The 19218-nt window shown below is 34.8% G+C and overlaps 1 protein-coding gene and 1 pseudogene across 1 annotated transcript; both read right to left on the bottom strand.

The window, feature by feature from the left end:
- Positions 1-6589: 6589 nt before the first annotated feature.
- On the bottom strand, positions 6590-10695 carry LOC114544351 (annotated as a pseudogene).
- A 6316-nt stretch (positions 10696-17011) lies between these two features.
- On the bottom strand, positions 17012-18432 carry LOC114544352. The gene is made up of 5 exons (XM_028563006.1): positions 18398-18432; positions 17819-18245; positions 17599-17696; positions 17391-17490; positions 17012-17175 (listed from the first exon to the last, which is right to left on the bottom strand). Exons 2-4 carry the CDS (start codon positions 17967-17969, stop codon positions 17392-17394), a joined length of 348 nt encoding a protein of 115 aa, XP_028418807.1. The 5' UTR covers positions 17970-18245; positions 18398-18432; the 3' UTR covers positions 17012-17175; position 17391.
- Between the last annotated feature and the right edge of the window lie 786 nt (positions 18433-19218).

A 19218-nucleotide genomic window follows, 5' to 3' on the forward strand; every position in this document is an offset into this window, starting at 1 on the left:
TTATTAGAACTTCGTGAAAGGATAAAGTAAACTAAATAACCATGGTCATCCAGCACAAACCTTGCGGTCTAGTGGAGAAGACGATGGTCTCCCAAGTCTTAAATCGATGGTTCGAAACCTACCGTAACCGTCTTTCATTATGAACTTTGTGAAAAGGATAAATAAATTAAAATAACCATAACCGTTCAGTGCAAGATCATGCAGTCTAGTGGCAAAGACAATCGTCTCCCAAGTAGTAAATCGATGGTTCGAATCCTACCATAACCGTTTTTCATTATGAACTTCGTGAAAACGATAAAGTAGATCAAATAAACGTAGCCATTCCCCGAAGAACTTGTGGTCTAGTGGCTAACACAAGTGTTAAATCTATGTTTCGAATCGTGTCAAAACCATTTTTTATTACGAACTTCGTGAAAGGATAAAGTAAACTAAATAACCATGGTCATCCAACACAAGACCTTGTGCTCTACTGGTGAAGACGAAGGTCTCCTAAGTGTTAAATCGATTGTTCGAATCCTACCATAAATTTTTTTCTTTATGAACTTTGTGAAAACGATAAAGTAGTTCAAATGAATATAGCCATTCCCCCGAAAAACTTTTGGGCTAGTAGCTAAGACAATTTCTTCCAAGTGTTAAATCGATGTTTCGAATCCTGCCAAAACCATTTTTTATTATGAACTTCGTGAAAAGGGTAAAGAAAACTAAATATTCAAGGTCATCCAGCACAAGCCCTTGCGGTCTAGTGGCGAAGACGATGGTCTCCAATGTTAAATCGATTTTTCGAATCCTACCATAACCGTTTTTCATTATGAACTTCGTGAAAACGATAAATAAATTAAATAACCATAACCGTTCAGCACAAGTTCTCGCAGTCTAGTGGCGAAGACAATCATCTCCTAATAGTAAATCCATGGTTCGAATCTTGCCATGACCTTTTTCATTATGAACTTCATGAAAAGAATAAATTAAACTAAATAACCATAGCCGTTCAGCGCAAAACCTTGCAGACAAGTGGCAAAGTCAATTGTGTCCCAAGTGGTAAATCGATGGTTCAAATCCTGCCGTGACCTTTTTCATTATGAACTTCGTGAAAAGAATAAAGTAAACTAAATAACAATGGCCGTTCAGCACAAGCCCTTGCAGACTATTGGCAAAGACAATTGTCTTCCAAGTCTTAAATGGATGGTTCGAATCCTGCTATGACCTTTTCTTATGAACTTCGTGAAAGGATAAAGTAAACTAAATAACCACGGACATCCAGCAAAAGACCTTGCGGTCTAGTGGTGAAGACGATGGTCTCCCAAGTGTTAAATCGATGGTTCGAATCCTACCGTAACCGTTTTCATTATGAACTTCGTGAAAAAGATAAGTAATTAAATAGCCATAACCGTTTAACGCAAGATCTTGCAGTCTAGTGGCGAAAACAATCGTCTCCCAAGTAGTAAATCGAAGGTTCGAATCCTGCTACGACCTTTTTATTATGAACTTGGTGAAAATAATAAAGTAAATTAAATAACCATCGCCGCTCAGCGCAAGACCTTGCAGTCTAATGGCTAAGACAACTGTCTCTTAAGTGGTAAATCGATGTTTCGAATCTTGCTAAAACTTTTTTTATTATGAACTTCGTGAAAGGATAAAGTAAACTAAATAACCATGGTCATCCAGCACAAAACCTTGCGGTCTAGTGGAGAAGACGATGGTCTCCCAAGTCTTAAATCGATGGTTCGAAACCTACCGTAACCGTCTTTCATTATGAACTTTGTGAAAAGGATAAATAAATTAAAATAACCATAACCGTTCAGTGCAAGATCATGCAGTCTAGTGGCAAAGACAATCGTCTCCCAAGTAGTAAATCGATGGTTCGAATCCTACCATAACCGTTTTTTATTATGAACTTCGTGAAAACGATAAAGTAGATCAAATAAACTTAGCTATTCCCCGAAGAACTTGTGGTCTAGTGGCTAACACAAGTGTTAAATTTCGAATCGTGTCAAAACCATTTTTTATTACGAACTTCGTGAAAGGATAAAGTAAACTAAATAACCATGGTCATCCAACACAAGACCTTGTGCTCTACTGGTGAAGACGAAGGTCTCCTAAGTGTTAAATCGATTGTTCGAATCCTACCATAAATTTTTTTCTTTATGAACTTTGTGAAAACGATAAAGTAGTTCAAATGAATATAGCCATTCCCCCGAAAAACTTTTGGGCTAGTAGCTAAGACAATTTTCTTCCAAGTGTTAAATCGATGTTTCGAATCCTGCCAAAACCATTTTTTATTATGAACTTCGTGAAAAGGGTAAAGAAAACTAAATATTCAAGGTCATCCAGCACAAGACCTTGCGGTCTAGTGGCGAAGACGATGGTCTCCCTAATGTTAAATCGATTTTTCGAATCCTACCATAACCGTTTTTCATTATGAACTTCGTGAAAACGATAAATAAATTAAATAACCATAACCGTTCAGCACAAGTTCTCGCAGTCTAGTGGCGAAGACAATCATCTCCTAAATAGTAAATCCATGGTTCGAATCTTGCCATGACCTTTTTCATTATGAACTTCATGAAAAGAATAAATTAAACTAAATAACCATAGCCGTTCAGCGCAAAACCTTGCAGACAAGTGGCAAAGTCAATTGTGTCCCAAGTGGTAAATCGATGGTTCAAATCCTGCCGTGACCTTTTTCATTATGAACTTCGTGAAAAGAATAAAGTAAACTAAATAACATGGCCGTTCAGCACAAGCCTTGCAGACTATTGGCAAAGACAATTGTCTTCCAAGTCTAAATGGATGGTTCGAATCCTGCTATGACCTTTTTTATATGAACTTCGTGAAAGGATAAAGTAAACTAAATAACCATGGACATCCAGCAAAAGACTTGCGGTCTAGTGGCGAAGACGATGGTCTCCCAAGTGTTAAATCGATGGTTCGAATCCTACCGTAACCGTTTTCATTATGAACTTCGTGAAAAGGATAAGTAAATTAAATAGCCATAACCGTTTAACGCAAGATCTTGCAGTCTAGTGGCGAAACAATCGTCTCCCAAGTAGTAAATCGAAGGTTCGAATCCTGCTATGACCTTTTTTATTATGAACTTTGTGAAAATAATAAAGTAAATTAAATAACCATCGCCGCTCAGCGCAAGACATTGCAGTCTAATGGCTAAGACAACTGTCTCTTAAGTGGTAAATCGATGTTTCGAATCTTGCTAAAACATTTTTTTTATGAACTTCGTGAAAGGATAAAGTAAACTAAATAACCATGGTCATCCAGCACAAAACCTAGCGGTCTAGTGGAGAAGACGATGGTCTCCAAGTGTTAAATCGATGGTTCGAATCGTACCGTAACCGTTTTTATTTATGAACTTGTGAAAAGGATAAATAAATTAAATAACCATAACCGTTCAGTGCAAGATCATGCATCTAGTGGCGAAGACAATCGTCTCCCAAGTAGTAAATCGATGGTTCGAATCCTGCGATGACCTTTTTTATTATGAACTTCGTAAAAATATAAAGCAAATTAAATAACCATCGCCGCTCAGCGTATAAGACCTTGCAGTCTAATGGCTAAGACAACTGTCTCTAAAGTGGTAAATCGATGTTTTGAATCTTCCAAAATATTTTTATTATGAACTTCGTGAAAGGATAAAGTAAACTAAATAACGATGGTCATCCAGCACAAGACCTTGCAGCTAGTGGCAAAGACGATGGTCTCCATAGTTTTAAATCGATGGTTCGAATCCTAGCATAACCGTTTTTCATAATGAACTTCGTGAAAAGGATAAAGTAAATTAAATAACCATAAGCATTCATCACAAATTTTGCATCCTAGTGGCGAAGACAATCGTCTCCCAAGTATTATATCGATGGTTCGAATCCTGCCATGACATTTTTCATTATGAACTTTGTGAAAAGTAAAGTAAATTAAATATCCATGGCCGTTCAGCATGTCTTCAGCAGGCTGTCTTTTAAGTGGTAAATCGATGTTTCGAATCCTGCCAAAACCATTTTTTATTATGAACTTCGTAAAAGGGTAAAGTAAACTAAATAACCATGGCTATCCAGTACAAGAACTTGTGGTCTAGAGGCGAAGACGACTGTCTTCTAAGTGGTAAATCGATGTTTTGAATCCCGCTAAAAGGGACTGAACAGAGGGACTGGGCATCGCTGTCAATCTAATGTTAATTAGGGAGGACCTATATTCATATATTCTGTTACGCCAGGATGATTTTTATTGAAAGTGAGTTGTGTTCAAAAGAAATTAGCCAGGCACAGCAGATATGAATATGGTCCCCTCAATTAACGTCAGATTGACGCCAATGACTGGGGGAAGGGGTGAGAAGATGGTCGTGGGGTGAGAGCAAAAAGGAAGGACGACAGGTTGATAAAAGAGAGAATAGTTGATAGGGAACGCTGTAGAAGGGACAACATAAACCAGACAACAAGGAAAACAGCCAAAACAATCGTTGCCTTCACAAACTTGATAGTATATGTAAAGAAGGGGTGTCAAAAATGGCCAAAAATGCGCCACGTAATTTGTAAACGGCCACTAGAGAGGTGTGAAAAATTTGCTTTGCCATATGTTGACAAAATGGACATCGTATACTAATTGGTTTAGTAAAAACGCATAGAAGAACGATGTTTCAAAGCCTCTGTATGGGAAAACTTTTTTTACTGCGGAAAAATGTCCACCATGACCCACCATGTTTCTGCACACGTAGCATTGCTGAAATCTTTAAATTTTCAAACTCTTCATTCGCTCGTAATTTGCTAAATATTCTAGATGTATTGCATGTAGGCAATGCAAACCATGAAAATCATCATTTTATGGAGTGTTTGGGTATAATGGCATTTTCCTTCCCCTTACAAAATTGGTATACAACCCATCATCATTTCGCCCACGGAGTTAAAGGTTTGTTTACAGTGTGGAGAAAACAAATTGGTTCAATTAGATTTTGTCTGCGGTGAACGAAATCATTTCCTAATTCAGCGCCGTCAAAAGAAAATATATATATATATTATATATATATTATATATATATATATATATATATATATTAATATATATATATATTATATTATAATATATATATAATATATATTATAATATAATATAATATATATTACTAAATATATTATATATATATATATATATATATATATATAATATAATATTATTATATATATATATATATATTATATATATATAATTATATATATATAATATATATATTATATATATATAACTATATAATATACCTTGCTGTCAGGATATGAAGATAAAGTGGTCAAGTAATATATTATATACCTTGCTGTCAGGATATGAAGATAAAGTGGTCAAGAACTATTTTAAGAGAACTTTAGCAGGTAGAAGAAGAGGACACAAAGTTGAGCTAATAGTAAGTGATAGGAAAGATTTTGCTTTCATGTGTAATTTTAAGAAGGGGCAATTGACAATTTCCTTTAATTATGGAGAATGGAATGTACATGGATTCCCCCAACATAGCTAATTCATTAATACTCTTTTTATATAAGAACTACAAAATATGCCCATGTTCAATGTTTTTATTTTTTGGCTGATTTCAAGCTAAAAATAATGTGCGGTATATTACATGTGTCAGCAGTGTATCGCTGAATTAATTTCTGGAGATGAATGTGACCTTTCATAGGATGGGGGTTTTAATGTTGAAATTTGAGTTTCATACCGTAAAATTTATATACTTTCTGTTTATATATAATTTGATTTGTATTACTCATTTTGAACATTGTTTATATGTTGATTGAATTGCTGTTGAAATCATGTACTATTATGATAGCTTTTGTACAAAAAATCCATTTTAATGTTTACAAATGAAAAGAAAAAAATTATTTCATTACTGTTGGTGTGCATTTGTATGTAGGTAAATTAAATAGTGTATCTGCAGTCTGTTGGTAGTTACTTATTCACACTTTATTACTGTATCATGTAATGCCGTGCTCCATAAATGCAAATCTTGCTTGCAAACTGAGCATTTACGGTATGTAGCCTGTGTGACCTTCATGTAAAGACAACAAACAAATAACTCTAAATTTGTCCAAGCTTCCCCCACCCGCCTCCCCCGTGCTTGCCGACATTTTTGGGAAATGAAATATTAACCCATTAAGTGCCAGCACTTTTCACATGACGAGTAAAATTGTCTGGTGTTAGACAGAGCAAATACTAAAGGTAGGGTGCATCAGGGCACAATGCCGTTTAATGGGTTAATTAGTAGATTTTCAGAATTTTGTCGGTAATTTTTGGACAAACACCCCTGTCGACATGTCTTTATGACGGCCCTGATAGCTTAGTGTTCATATGTGCACCTCCCATCATTCCCATATCACAACAAATGAAGTCATTTGCCAGAATAATTTAATAAAAAATTTATTTTTCAAGTCAAATTCATAAAAAAGATTAATACATTAGCAAAAAGTTCACAAAAGGTTTGGCCGCATGCCCTGGCTACCCTGCTGCTGTTCTGTTCTCCAGCAGTTTAAGGTTTTCATCCGCTGGAACATAATTCACAAGAACACTGGCAGTTGAGTAACCCAAGTTGGCCAAGCTAATCAAACCTACTTAAACACAAGATTTTTCCCTGAGGAAACACTTGATACAATCAACCTCCTAAGCTTATCTGCACAGAATCTACACTTAACATCTGACATGCACACCTTCTGCAACCCACAATAACAGTATGCCAAATCTCCAGAGCTTACTTGTTTGGGAATATATGACTTGGCACAAGAATGATCAGATCTCTCATTAGGAAGGTTAAACCTCTTTCCCTGAGCCAGATTAAGGATACAAACTCATGTCGGAAAATTTGTTCCCATCTGGAAACAAAATTGGTATTCCTGCTGTATTTTGCAATGAAGACATGTTTTGCCTCTCTTCCTTCCATTGAGTTAATACCGTTGCCAAGGTCATATTTGTCCTTCATGTACTTGGTATGGGCAGGAACAATATTGCCTATTGTCCAAACAGTGGGATTTACTTGAAAGAACAGAGCATTTGCCCGGAAATAGTCTCGACAGAGATTGGTAAGCTTCTTTATCTCATCATTTGAAATATTTATTCGACTGAATATCGAAACACAATCTCTAAGAAGAAGGCAAATGTATGCAAGAATATGCAGAATAGTTTTCTGCCTACCAGGCTCAGAAATAGGTTCAATATATGAAATTAATTTCATGAAATGCAGGAGAAAAAGTCTTGACTGCTTGCCAGTGAAGCGATATTCAAAACTTTTTCCATTAGCACCAGTTTCATCAAACCACTTGATGATCTTATTCGCTAACCTTGATAAATTGCATTCACGCATGGAAAGGATGTACATTTTAAATGGAGAGTTTGAAGTGAGCAAAAGAATTCACCTTCTGTCCAAGCTTTGTCATTGCAATTACTTCATAAAGCAACAACCTATGGGTAAGTGCACAAGCATTGTTTTTTAGGTGAAGCGGGTCTACATGAGCCCGATCAATCAACCTTCCAACAATGGGTTGAAATTCCTGGCGGCTTTTCAACTGGGCAATGAAGGATGTTACCTTAGATCTTACTGTGGCTGGTGCCAATGGTTTTTTGGCCATAGTTTTCTTAAAATCTTCAACCTTGTTTGCAGCAGAGACCCTGTCTTCATATTTCCAGGGCTTCCACATTTCCTTCCCAGAAAAACTGAAAGAACCTGCAAGAGAACTCATATTATGGGTGCTTACATTTGCAAAGGTAGAAAAGAAAGTGGCTGCGTTTGATAGTTCTCCACCCAAGAATGCCAACATCTTCATGTCGTTAGGCATTTCTGAGACATGAAATCTTACATTAACCATCTCACCACCACACTCAACCTGAAAGGTACTTTTCTCCAAAACACTAATATCACTCAAGCACTTTTGTAGAAACCGACGCACTGGCACACAATCCTCTTTACAATTGGCTCCAAACAATAGATAATTCTCATTGCTGCTTAGCACTTTCCTGCCTAAATTAAGAAAACTAACTAACTAGTATCTAGCAAGAATAAGAACTATCTCCTGAATATTTCTATACACCCCATCAACTTTGTCAATTTCATCTAGACCATCACAAAGTGTTTCCCTAATGGAATAAAGTTTACCAATATCTATTGATTTAATATAATGTGCAAGCTTATGGTAAGGCAACAGTCTCGGAATAGGGCAGTTATTGATTTTTATACGAAGAGACTTTGCTTCATTACTCTTTTTGTAACTACTTGCCCTATAAACATTACGATACTTCCTTTTACCCATTTACCGCCACTATAATACACAGCGATACTTCTTGTCATGTTATCATTTGACTTTTCATAATCATTTATACCTTTCTGTAATATCTTAGGAATTACTCTTTTAACTGTTTTAACATTTGTTGAAAAAACATTAACTAAAAGTTTTTCAGAACATTTGTTATTGCTGTGTCACACAGACCAACTTGGCCTGGTAAATTTGAGTGATTAGTAGCCATGAATCTGACATGCTGCCTCAATGTCTCTGAACTCCTCCTTCTTGAAGTAGCTAGACTACTGTACTATTTGAACCAAACTGAGTGGGGTTTCTCATTCTTATTGAGGTTGATCTCTCTGAAATACATCTTTTCTTCCTAGGTGGCTCTGAACTACCATGACCTGCTCTACCTGCTCTATTCACTTCACTGATAACATCACCCCCTTCCTCAATATATTTATCAAGGTTTTCAATCTGAAGGCAATTATGAATTTTATTTAGAATGTGTGCAGCAGGAAAAAAAATACAAAAGCCAATATAATATACACAGCCAAAAACACCCAAGTTGCAACAAGTCTGCTGCAGGCCTGTTGCAACTTGTTGTATCAAACTGATATCTGATGTGTTCGCATGGCTTGCATCAGCTTGTTCAGACAGGGCTGTTACAAGTTGTCAACAGACTTGCTGCAAGTCGTCAACAGACTTGATGCAAGTTGTTCTCATCAGACCTGATGCAAGTTGTCAACAAACCTGTTAGAAGTTACAACAGACTTGCTGCAAGTTGTTCAATCAGACTTGTCAAGCTTGGGATTGACAAGTTGCATCAAGACTGCTAATTATGACAAGTTGCAACAAGACTGATTTTCACAGGCTTGTCGCAACTTGTTGAAATTAACCAGCTTTTTGCAACCGGTTGATAACTTGAAACAAGCCGGTAAAACTGACAACTTGCAACAAGTCTGTGGCGTTTCTGGCTGTGTAGTAGAGTACCAGTCCGTGAAACATGCTGCTCAGGTCTACATTCAAAGCACAATCAAATTAATATTTATATAACTCAATTTTTTAAAAAAATACACTAAATTTTGCATCTATTCGTCTCATTCTCTCACGTTTTGAACAAAGTTCCTTCTCTTTCTGAGCTAATTGCACATCTGTTTCCTGAATAGCTTTTGTTTCTTTTAAAACATTGTCCCATTTCTCCTTCTGCAAGACCATATATTTCCCAACAGGGAAATCTGTTGTATCGCCTCTTCCTTACACCACTTGAGGCAGCCATGCTAGAAACATGATAAAATCCATAAAATACAAGGAAAATAAGCGCTTTCTTGCCAAACAAAAAACATACGATCGAAGAACATACCTAAGCGTTAAGTATTTGCCAAAGAACAAGCACAACAACGTAGCTGCCCAAAGTTTAATGAAGCCAAACATACCATTGTGTGTACTCAATGTGAATACCAAAACAATTCTTCAAAATAGGGTATCTACTTGCACGTAAAAAGTAGGTCAAATTAAATCTTTTCTCTGCATATTTGGTATCAAACGGGAGATTTTGATCAGCTCTACTTCGCTCATCGACTCAATTTTCTGAACAGTAAAAAGAGGCCTTATGGGAAGGCGTAAAAGTGGAGATAAAATCGAAATTCCTTGTTTTTCCGTATTAAAAAAACTCGAACCCAGTTTCCCAAAAATTGCGGGTCGCGACCGACACGATCTACGTGAGCGAATTTATTCCAGCCAGTGCCCGCCGTGGTACCTCTAACATGAGTGCAACCTTTCGTTCACTGCAATGTAATTTATAACCACTAAACTTCTACACAAAAATATGGCATATGTTGATGTTGAAATAGTTTCGAAACGTTAGCTTCAGTTAGCTTATCACTTTACTAAGAACCCACTTATTAAATTAGAAAAGGAATATGGACCTAACTTTTTGAAGACAGAGGGGAGGGGGGGCATTGATACTATGATGAATTACGATTTTGAATTTATTGCGAATAGTTTCATTTTAGGGAATGAGGTATAATTAACCCGAACATACCATATCACTTCCACTTTTATGACCAGCAAAGTCTTTGTAGAACTTTTAAAATATAATAATCAGTGGTTAATTGACAGATTGTACAATACAGTAAAACAAAGGTACGAAATAATAAAAATTACACTTCCTTACTAAAGCCTCTGTGATAAGGTCTTCTCTGCGCTCAGTAGAAATTGTAATATTCTGAGTCTTTTGCCTGCTTTGTCTATAAAACAAAAACAGTTTTTTTACAAATTACCAGCAGTTGTCAGTTTTATTTTATCTCAAGATTGACAACTGACCTTTTCTCCCACCAATGATAACTTCTGTTGGTGCCTTCAAGCTTGGCAAGATGTTTAGAAAATCTTTGAAAGCCCAATAAAATATTTTTGAAAATTTGTCAGTTAATAACTTACTCCATGTGGTTACCAACCATTCACATGTGCAATGACAAAACTAGATTGAGAACTTTATGGCTGCAGTTATATTCCAGTTGCCAAAATACATAGAAAGACAGAATGATAGTTGTCAGGTGTTGAAATCCTACATACAATAATTTGCATGAAATTATGGAAATGATAATAAAATCCTAAAAGGACATAGGATTGATTTCAACATCATTTGTTAGGAAAATCAGCAAAAGAACCTCTATTTTGGAGTTGGTCTGAATTCTTGACATTTTGCCAAAACTTTCTAATAGTTGTTTATCATAACAAAGAGCTATTATATATGTTAGGCATTTGCAAGCAAATTCCAATTTGAAACCCAGGATCATGCAGCAATTATATTGTATCAATATGGTGGAAGATAGGAAGTCAGGATACATATCACGTCAGATAAGCCCAGGTTGCAAAAGACATCTTAATCAAAATTTACATCTAAATGACTTTGACAAACATTGACACTCAGGTATTAAAGTCACATACTCGGTTAGAAAACTTGTAATTTGTAATAACAAAAATATTACAATTACCTGGTATTATTTAATATACCAGAGCAGTACTTGAGTGTGAAAGTACAAAAGTATCCAGAACTATTACACTTACTCAAAATCGAAAACATTCGATTGCAATTCCGTTATGATCTTTGGCGCATACCCGATTCGTGAACTTTGACGTCGGGCGCGTGATGAAAGGACTGATGAAATATTATGTGGCAGATCACTAATGAGGGTTATAAGGCCGTGTTACGAGTAACGAAATATATTGTAATAATTAAATAAATATGTAATGCATAATTATACGGCACTAATAATATAATGCTACCATTAAATTGTTCTACGGTTCTACGGTTTTATGGTTTTATTGTTTGATGGTTCTACGGTTCTATGGTTCTATGGTTCTACGGTTCTACGGTTCTACGTTCTACGGTTATATGGTTCCATGGTTCTATGGTTCTACGGTTCCAGGGTTCTACAGTTCCAGGATTCTACGGTTCCATTGTTCTACGGTTCTATGGTTTTACAGTTCTATTGCAATGAATACGAAATTTTCTATAAATCTCTAATAAAGTATATTATTTACTCTCTTTTCAGTTTACACTGTCTTAAAATTCGTAAAAAACTAAAAACGATTGTTAATAAATCCAAAAAAGGCAAAGCGAGACGATGTTTGAAATTTCAAATTAAAATTTCGCCTTTCTCTCGTTGTACGGTTGGTTGCCGCGACACTATATCCCCAAATATGTCGATTATGCGTCCACTCTGACTCTTACTCATTATTATATTTCGGTCAGTGGATGCATTTACGTAACATTGGTTCACAAGGGAATGAGGGATATTTACTGTCAACAATCAGGCGTATAAAATTAATTTATCAAACCATGGAGAAAAACAAAATATTTCACCTATGATAATTTGGAAATATCCCTTCCTTGCTGACTCAATTGTGGTGGAAGAGTAAGTGATAACCTTGTTGATGTACATAATCTTTACGATTATTTATGTTTACCACCTCTATGATACCTTTAAGAAATGGATCTGACTTGTTAAACATATCAATAAATATATTTTTTCTGATACAGGGTTCATGGAGCATAAGAATGCCTGGGGTAGAAACAATTTAAGAAAAAATCCTGCACTTTAGCTTGTTACAGAGGTAAGTTTGCTTTTAGTTTACAGCTTTAATATTGATATAAGGTACTATAATTCTTGTTGACAAACTATCCAAGCTGATAATTGACTGCCAAATTTCTTTGTTCGACATAATACCCATGTGTGCTACTTCGCTACTTTTTAGTTACCTGCCATATTTTGTATAAAATTCTCATTGATATTTTAGTTAATTGACAGAGTAGGGTTTTAAATTACCAGTAGAGGAATTTTCTTTCACAATGTATCTAGCAAACTCTATTAATTCTTTTTCAGGTAAAAGCAGAATTTTAAAGAGTAAACCACAAGTTAATCCATGATATTATTGGCAAATTTCAATCCATTGATTGAGAAAAATATTTTGGACTATGCCAAGAAATGTAACAAGAAACTACATTTGTTCTTATAAACAGAGTGGAGAGAGCAATTACTGGGAAATCAGGTAAGTCATGCAATTAATAATAATTTGCCCAAACCAATGGCAAAATTATAGTATTATAGCAATACAGGCTATTGCTACATGAAATATGCCTATTTATAATCTAACATAATCTATCTTGATAAACAATTTTTTTAACAGACATCCAGAGCACAGTTGCTTAGATTTTGAAGGAATTATTGAAGAAGAATGTAGGAGAATCTCAGTCTCTCTTTTTTAAGATTTGTTCAGTAAGTGTAAGAACCTTTGTGGGCTGACTTTGTTTTTTAAATACTTTTAAAGTCCTTCTAAAAAACATTGGTTTCTTATTAAAGGTTGTTGATTCCATAGATCAGGATAATGATTCAGAAGACATTTCAGACGTTCAAACTTTGATGATTGCGGTGGAGGGCAAATGTTATCCTATCGAAGAGCACTCAACCTTATTTTATCCACTAAACATGGAGTACATTGCTGGTGTGGCAAATGGAAACTGCTCTGGTCGGCAAGCCTTAGGACAAAAACTTTTGAAGGACGTTAAGTACACTAGACATTTTATACATTCTTGTACATAGATTTTCCTGTCACAGCATATGTAGAAATAAATATTTTCAAGTCGCATTTTGTATACTTCGTATGATTATATAGCTTATGCTATTTAGTCGCTCCAATGCTAGCGCCAAAAGTGCAAAAACTAAACCACACAAACTTCGGGTGTTAAATAAGACGATGTAACCCTTACAAAAATGTTCTATAGAATATTCCATTAAAATTCTCTACTGAATATCCTATAGAATATTCTAAGGGATTTTGGAACCTATTCTATGGAACGTTCTACAACATGTTCTATAGCACCTTTAATAGAATATTCTATAACATATGCCATGTTTTATAGAATATTCAATAGAATATCCTTCAGAACATTCATTAGAATGTTCTATAGAATACTGGTATTCTATGGAACATTCTAACACATATTCTATGACATCCTATATGAAATGTTCCATAAAATATTTTCAATCTATGGAATATTCCATTAATGATCCTATTGAATATGTGATAAAATGCTCCATAGAATATGTATTCTATAGTATATTTTATGGATAATCTATTAAATATGCTATTGGATGATAAATGGTATATTCAACATTCGTCCATTTTTCGACTTTGAAATATATCACTTTATAACAACATAATCAAAACTTCTTTCTGCCAAGAGTGAGATATACAAACAAATAAAATATTCCCAAATATATGTAACAAATTTATTTACTTAACGTTCAATTGATGCAAAGATTTAATGAAAATCCCTTGCTTAAATTACATATAAATAAATCTAGAGATTAAAGAAATTGAAATACATATATTATACAACAAAGAATAAAAAACAAGTCCTATAAGTGTCCATATAACTTTAATCTGCATGTAGAACTCTAGTTCTGGTAATTAAGTCTGTCAAATAATCATTTTGTTTTGTGGATAAAACAACTGCAGCCGGTTGTTTGAAGGCTGTTTAGCTTAAATGGTAGTTAAGTGAAAATTATATACATTTCACACATTTTGAAGAGGATTCAATTGAAATATTATGCTCTAAGTAATTAAAAACAATATGGTGTCACTCAAATTGAAATATTTTAGCTTGGTTTTTTATGAATGTATAAATTTATTCAATATTTTCTAGATAAAATTATTACCATACTGCAGTTTTCCCACCAAATAAAATGACTGTGCAAGAAAATAGCAAAAATATAACTAGGCTATTATATTAAATATATTTACATGTACAGAACATGTAAATAGTAGAAAATGGAATGTCATATAGTTACTGATGTCCAGATGCTTTCAACTTGGTTTTCTCAACTTGCACAATATTATTAATCTTTGGTGCCATAACTTGTCATATGTCAGCCTCTTTTCCCTCAAACCTTTTTGCACCATACTTTAGACACAGCTACAAAAGGTAAAACTCATCAATAACTGAACCAAGATATGTATAAAAGATATATTAACTTAGACCAGACATAATTACTAACAATTAATTATACTGCTTACCATACATACTCTTAACTTTCTCTGGCTCTGGTTTTGCATCCTTTTCTTTGAATTAAGCTAGGCATTTGAAGCCTTTCCAGTGATGGAATGAGAGCAAAGTTGTTCTTGCATCCACGGCACTGCATAAACAAAACCTTTCACATTTAATATTGCTTTAATAGAGCTCCATTTTGACCTTTGGTTAGTGTGATGCTTGGACAAAAGGAAATCTGTAAATTTTAACAGTAAACACACAATTAAACACTTGAGGCCTAGCTTATATTTAATTCAATTTTAATGATATATAAAATTTATCTAGAGCTAGTGCAAATGTCTTGACAGAAATAATTTTTAGTTGGAATGGCTCTATTTATAGTGGTATAAATAAAAGGTGTAAATAAAATGTTCAAATAAAAAGTTTAATCTAAAGGTGAATAAAAATTTATGAGATTAATTATAATGGTATACAGAACATATGTTGCCTATACAAACATATAGCATTTATAGCATATACGAAACACACTCACCACTGAATTCCAATACTTTAGCTACACATGTTGTTGTATAGATGGGTCAATAAACTTTTGATTATTTTCTTAACTTTAGAAATTTCTCATTGCCATGGCCTTTCTTTCTCACGATCCTAGTCACCTTTCAGGCATTCACGAAATTATCCATATCTTCTGATTCTTCTCGCATACTACAGCGCGTTTCACCACCCTCCTATGATTCCTCTTTGACAAATTCAAAGAATGCGTATTTTATGTTAAAATACGAAAGAAAAACGCACTAAATTCTACCAGTATCAGTTACAAAGGTTGAATCAACGGATGACAAACTACATACAAAGACGCGCTCAAAATTTGAAAATAATGCGTGGCGGTTAAACAAGTCCCACATAACCTTGCGGCCTTGTTTGGGCAAAACGCCCGCCATCTAACCTGCGAACGGGCATATTATGAAACAGATATGAGATATGTCATATGTGTGAAATATTCGTGATTTGTCTTTACAAAACGAATGATTTCTGCTGAGAATTTTAACTTTAAGACTTCAAAAGTATGTTGAGAGAACCTTACAAAAAATGCGAATATAATTCTCGACCAATGAATAGTGTACTAAAAATGTTATATTTTTAAATTTGCATAAATTGTGTCTCATTCTGTTAATAACATATATTCTATAGAATATTGTGTACAGCATGTTCTATAGAACATATTATTGGATATTTAATGTGAATGTGCAATAGAATATTCTATAGCATCTCTAAATTCTATAGAATATTGTGTACAGCATGTTCTATAGAATATATTTTACTGTGAATGTGCAATAGAATATTCTATAGCATCTCTAAATTCTATAGAATATGGCAATGGAATATGCTATAGGATAAGAAGTCCTATACAATATTCTATGGGATTTAGAATATGTTATAGCATATTCTATAGGATTCTATAGAACATTTTCGTCAGGGAAAAACTGATGTGTAGGTTAAAATAACAAAAAATAGACATCGCCTTAAAGGTTTTGTTTAAATCAGCATTTGTTTGTCAATAATTCGATTTTCTATCGATCTACTTATTAAATTTCAACATGACACTTGCCAAGCAAGTTACGTCATGCGCACATTGGGCAAAAAAACGTGTGACTCGATTTGGCTTCAGTTTCATATCTGTATTACAAAACAAACACGACAAAAAATGTTGGCTTACATGATTTCACTACATTTCATTATCTATAGGTATTATTTACAAACATTTAAAAAATGTACTATTAAGTTAAGCATGCCGTCACACTAAAGAGTCAAAAGAAACATATGCATATAAATACCTATATAGGTGATTACAACAAATTTTAGCAAGTATACAAATAAGTTGTACCATATAGCAAAATTTATAGGTATGGATAACAATTTTCATAGCATGGATGAGTTACAAGCAAGCATGTTGAAGCAATAATAATGTTACAATATATAAAATTATATTACTACCGTTTTTTTATGCAATCAAAATGTTCAACAGAGCTTATCTCTTTAAGTCATCCGGCTGCCAATAGTCCAGGTGATGAACAGTTTTTGACTTTTGATACCATGTCAGAGTCATCCATAAAGAACAATGGGCTGGCATAAGAACATATATTTAGCATGATATGAATACATGTATCTTTTACAGATAGTACCACATAAAATATGGTATGTATTCATGGAAAAACTAGATTTAGGCTAATCATTATTATAATATAATGTCCTCTTTGATCTAAAACTTCCTAATTATCAGATTTCCTCAGTTACCATTGGTCTCTCATTTATTTATTGAGTCCCCTCATGTCTTTCCCCATGCAATGTTGCAAAATTCTGTTCTAATCTAAAAGGACAAAAATAATGAATTAACAAGGCTAGCAATATAGCCACAGCAATGACAGCATTATTAGTGTCATCATCAAGACAATAATAACTCAAGGATAAAGGAACATTATGCTGACTTTCTTCGCCTGGCACCAATAAAGTACTTATTGAGTGCCATTGTGCCAGAAATTTGAACACTTTTAATATTAACGGCAACGAAATGTCAATGTTTACCTTAATCCCTTTGTCTCAAATGTAAAAATTGCAAAATCGATCTCTTGGTAAATGAAAAACCAGATGGTTTTCCTGAAAAATCAACGCAACGGCTGGCAACCTAATAAGATTTTTGGAATCTTAATTCATCCCAGAAGCAGGGCAATATGGCCAATAATGCCAAGGAAAATGCTTGTTTTTTGAAGCAGAGACATTGTGTGAGAATTACCGGTGTTTTTTTAGTTCTTTTTATGGCATCACCCTTGAATACTCCACCAAATCCACCTTCACCAATCAAGCCATTGTCGATATAGTAATAAATCGCTCCTGAAAGTCAAAAGCAATTGCTTGTCAATATAACTGAACAACTAAAGAAATATGTGAAGTAAAATGGATTTTAGAATAAAAACGCAAACTCTAAAAATTTTTGTAGCGATAGAATCGCTTGCCTTTTGACTTGCAAACTTCAACAAAGTTTTCCCCATCGACAACTCTAGTGACGCCTGGCACAATTGAAGGTTGGGAAGGTTTGAGAAAATAAATGGGCTTACCAAAGGATTGTTTTGAAATTAAACTTTCATAAATCCCTGTCTTTCCCATCGCTGGTAGTGAAGTTTGTGTTTCATCGAGTTTCGGCCGACTTTGTAGTCTCAAAATCCACGAAGTATCTCTGGTTGGTCTTCGAACCACAATCTGAACCCATCCTTTACCAACGCAACTGCACCCATTGCTTGAGTCACAAGATTTCTGTACTGAGCCTACGGTACCAGTGGCCTTTAAATCGCGGGTAAGAAGGTCAGTTGCTTTCGTATCGAATTTTGTGTTTGACACCTGGCTAGAATCATTTGCACGAGCTTTGCTATCAGTTGAACAAGCCTGGAAATGTCAAATACGTTACTAAGAGCTTTCACTAGAAGAATATTAAAACTTGGTCGCTCTTGCAAATATATTTTGTTGTTTAAGCATGAATACGCTGGGCAAACAGCGTATGCGAATTTAAACAATGATACTCAAAGCATTTTCCTTACCTGACTAATTGAGGCCTTGTTTTTGTTTCTCTTAAGCTCAACTTTTAAAACCTCAGGCTCCGTGCCCTTCTGCAGTGAATCATCTCCCACAAACACTTTTCCTGCCGAACAATATGCGCATGACATGTTCGAAGTTTCCCGGTTGTTGACTGTAACCGTGATCAACCCATTGCCAAGCAACCATCTTCTTGACGCTCCATTGTGCAGGAGTCGTTCAACAACTGCACTTCTATAACCAGAGAGGTGCTGAAATCACCTCACACTCGCCTGCACTGTTTGTCTAGAATAAGGCTAAACTCTGTATGAAAGGTATCTGTATGAAGCACAAATTACAGATCCTTTTATTACAAATTACAAGGCTAAAATCTGCGTTTGAAGGTAATATTAAGCACAAACTTCAAATATTAGTTGTAACCTCAGAATTACTGGTTAAAACTGGCCTTGGAAGAACATTAGTTTTATTTGTGACCAATATTTCTTCCGTTTCTCGCAATCCGCGCACGTTATATCAACAGGTAAGTTAACGGACCAGGCAAAAGTCCCTGCTTTAATTCGGGCACACACACAACGATTTTACGGTAATTGGTCCATTTAGGTTTATACATATAGGCAGCCCTTGCCCAGACATGTTTTCCTTCTCGCGGCGCTTGCGCCTCGCGCGTGTACGCCAGTCTAATTGGTCTAATATTATGACCACTGAGCATAGGAACCCCAATAAATATTGTTGAAAGAAAAAGTAAATAGTCCAGTTACGGTTGCAAGTTCAGTAACGTCAGTGATCGCGAAGCATATAAATATATAGTTATTGAGAAGGATGGAAA

Source organism: Dendronephthya gigantea, unplaced genomic scaffold (genome assembly GCF_004324835.1).
Source record: "Dendronephthya gigantea isolate DGI-Jeju-01 unplaced genomic scaffold, DenGig_1.0 000743F, whole genome shotgun sequence".
NCBI classification, from domain to species: domain Eukaryota; kingdom Metazoa; phylum Cnidaria; class Anthozoa; order Malacalcyonacea; family Nephtheidae; genus Dendronephthya; species Dendronephthya gigantea.

What these genes read in the sequence shown, in the direction of transcription:
- LOC114544352 (XM_028563006.1), bottom strand. Translation starts at nt 17,969, where the DNA reads ATGGGAAAGACAGGGATTTATGAAAGTTTAATTTCAAAACAATCCTTT. An exon ending in TGAAGTTTGCAAGTCAAAAG is followed by an intron (nt 17,697 to 17,818) that starts GCAAGCGATTCT and finishes TTTGACTTTCAG; the next exon opens with GAGCGATTTATTACTATATC. An exon ending in AAAGAACTAAAAAAACACCG is followed by an intron (nt 17,491 to 17,598) that starts GTAATTCTCACA and finishes AAATCTTATTAG; the next exon opens with GTTGCCAGCCGTTGCGTTGA.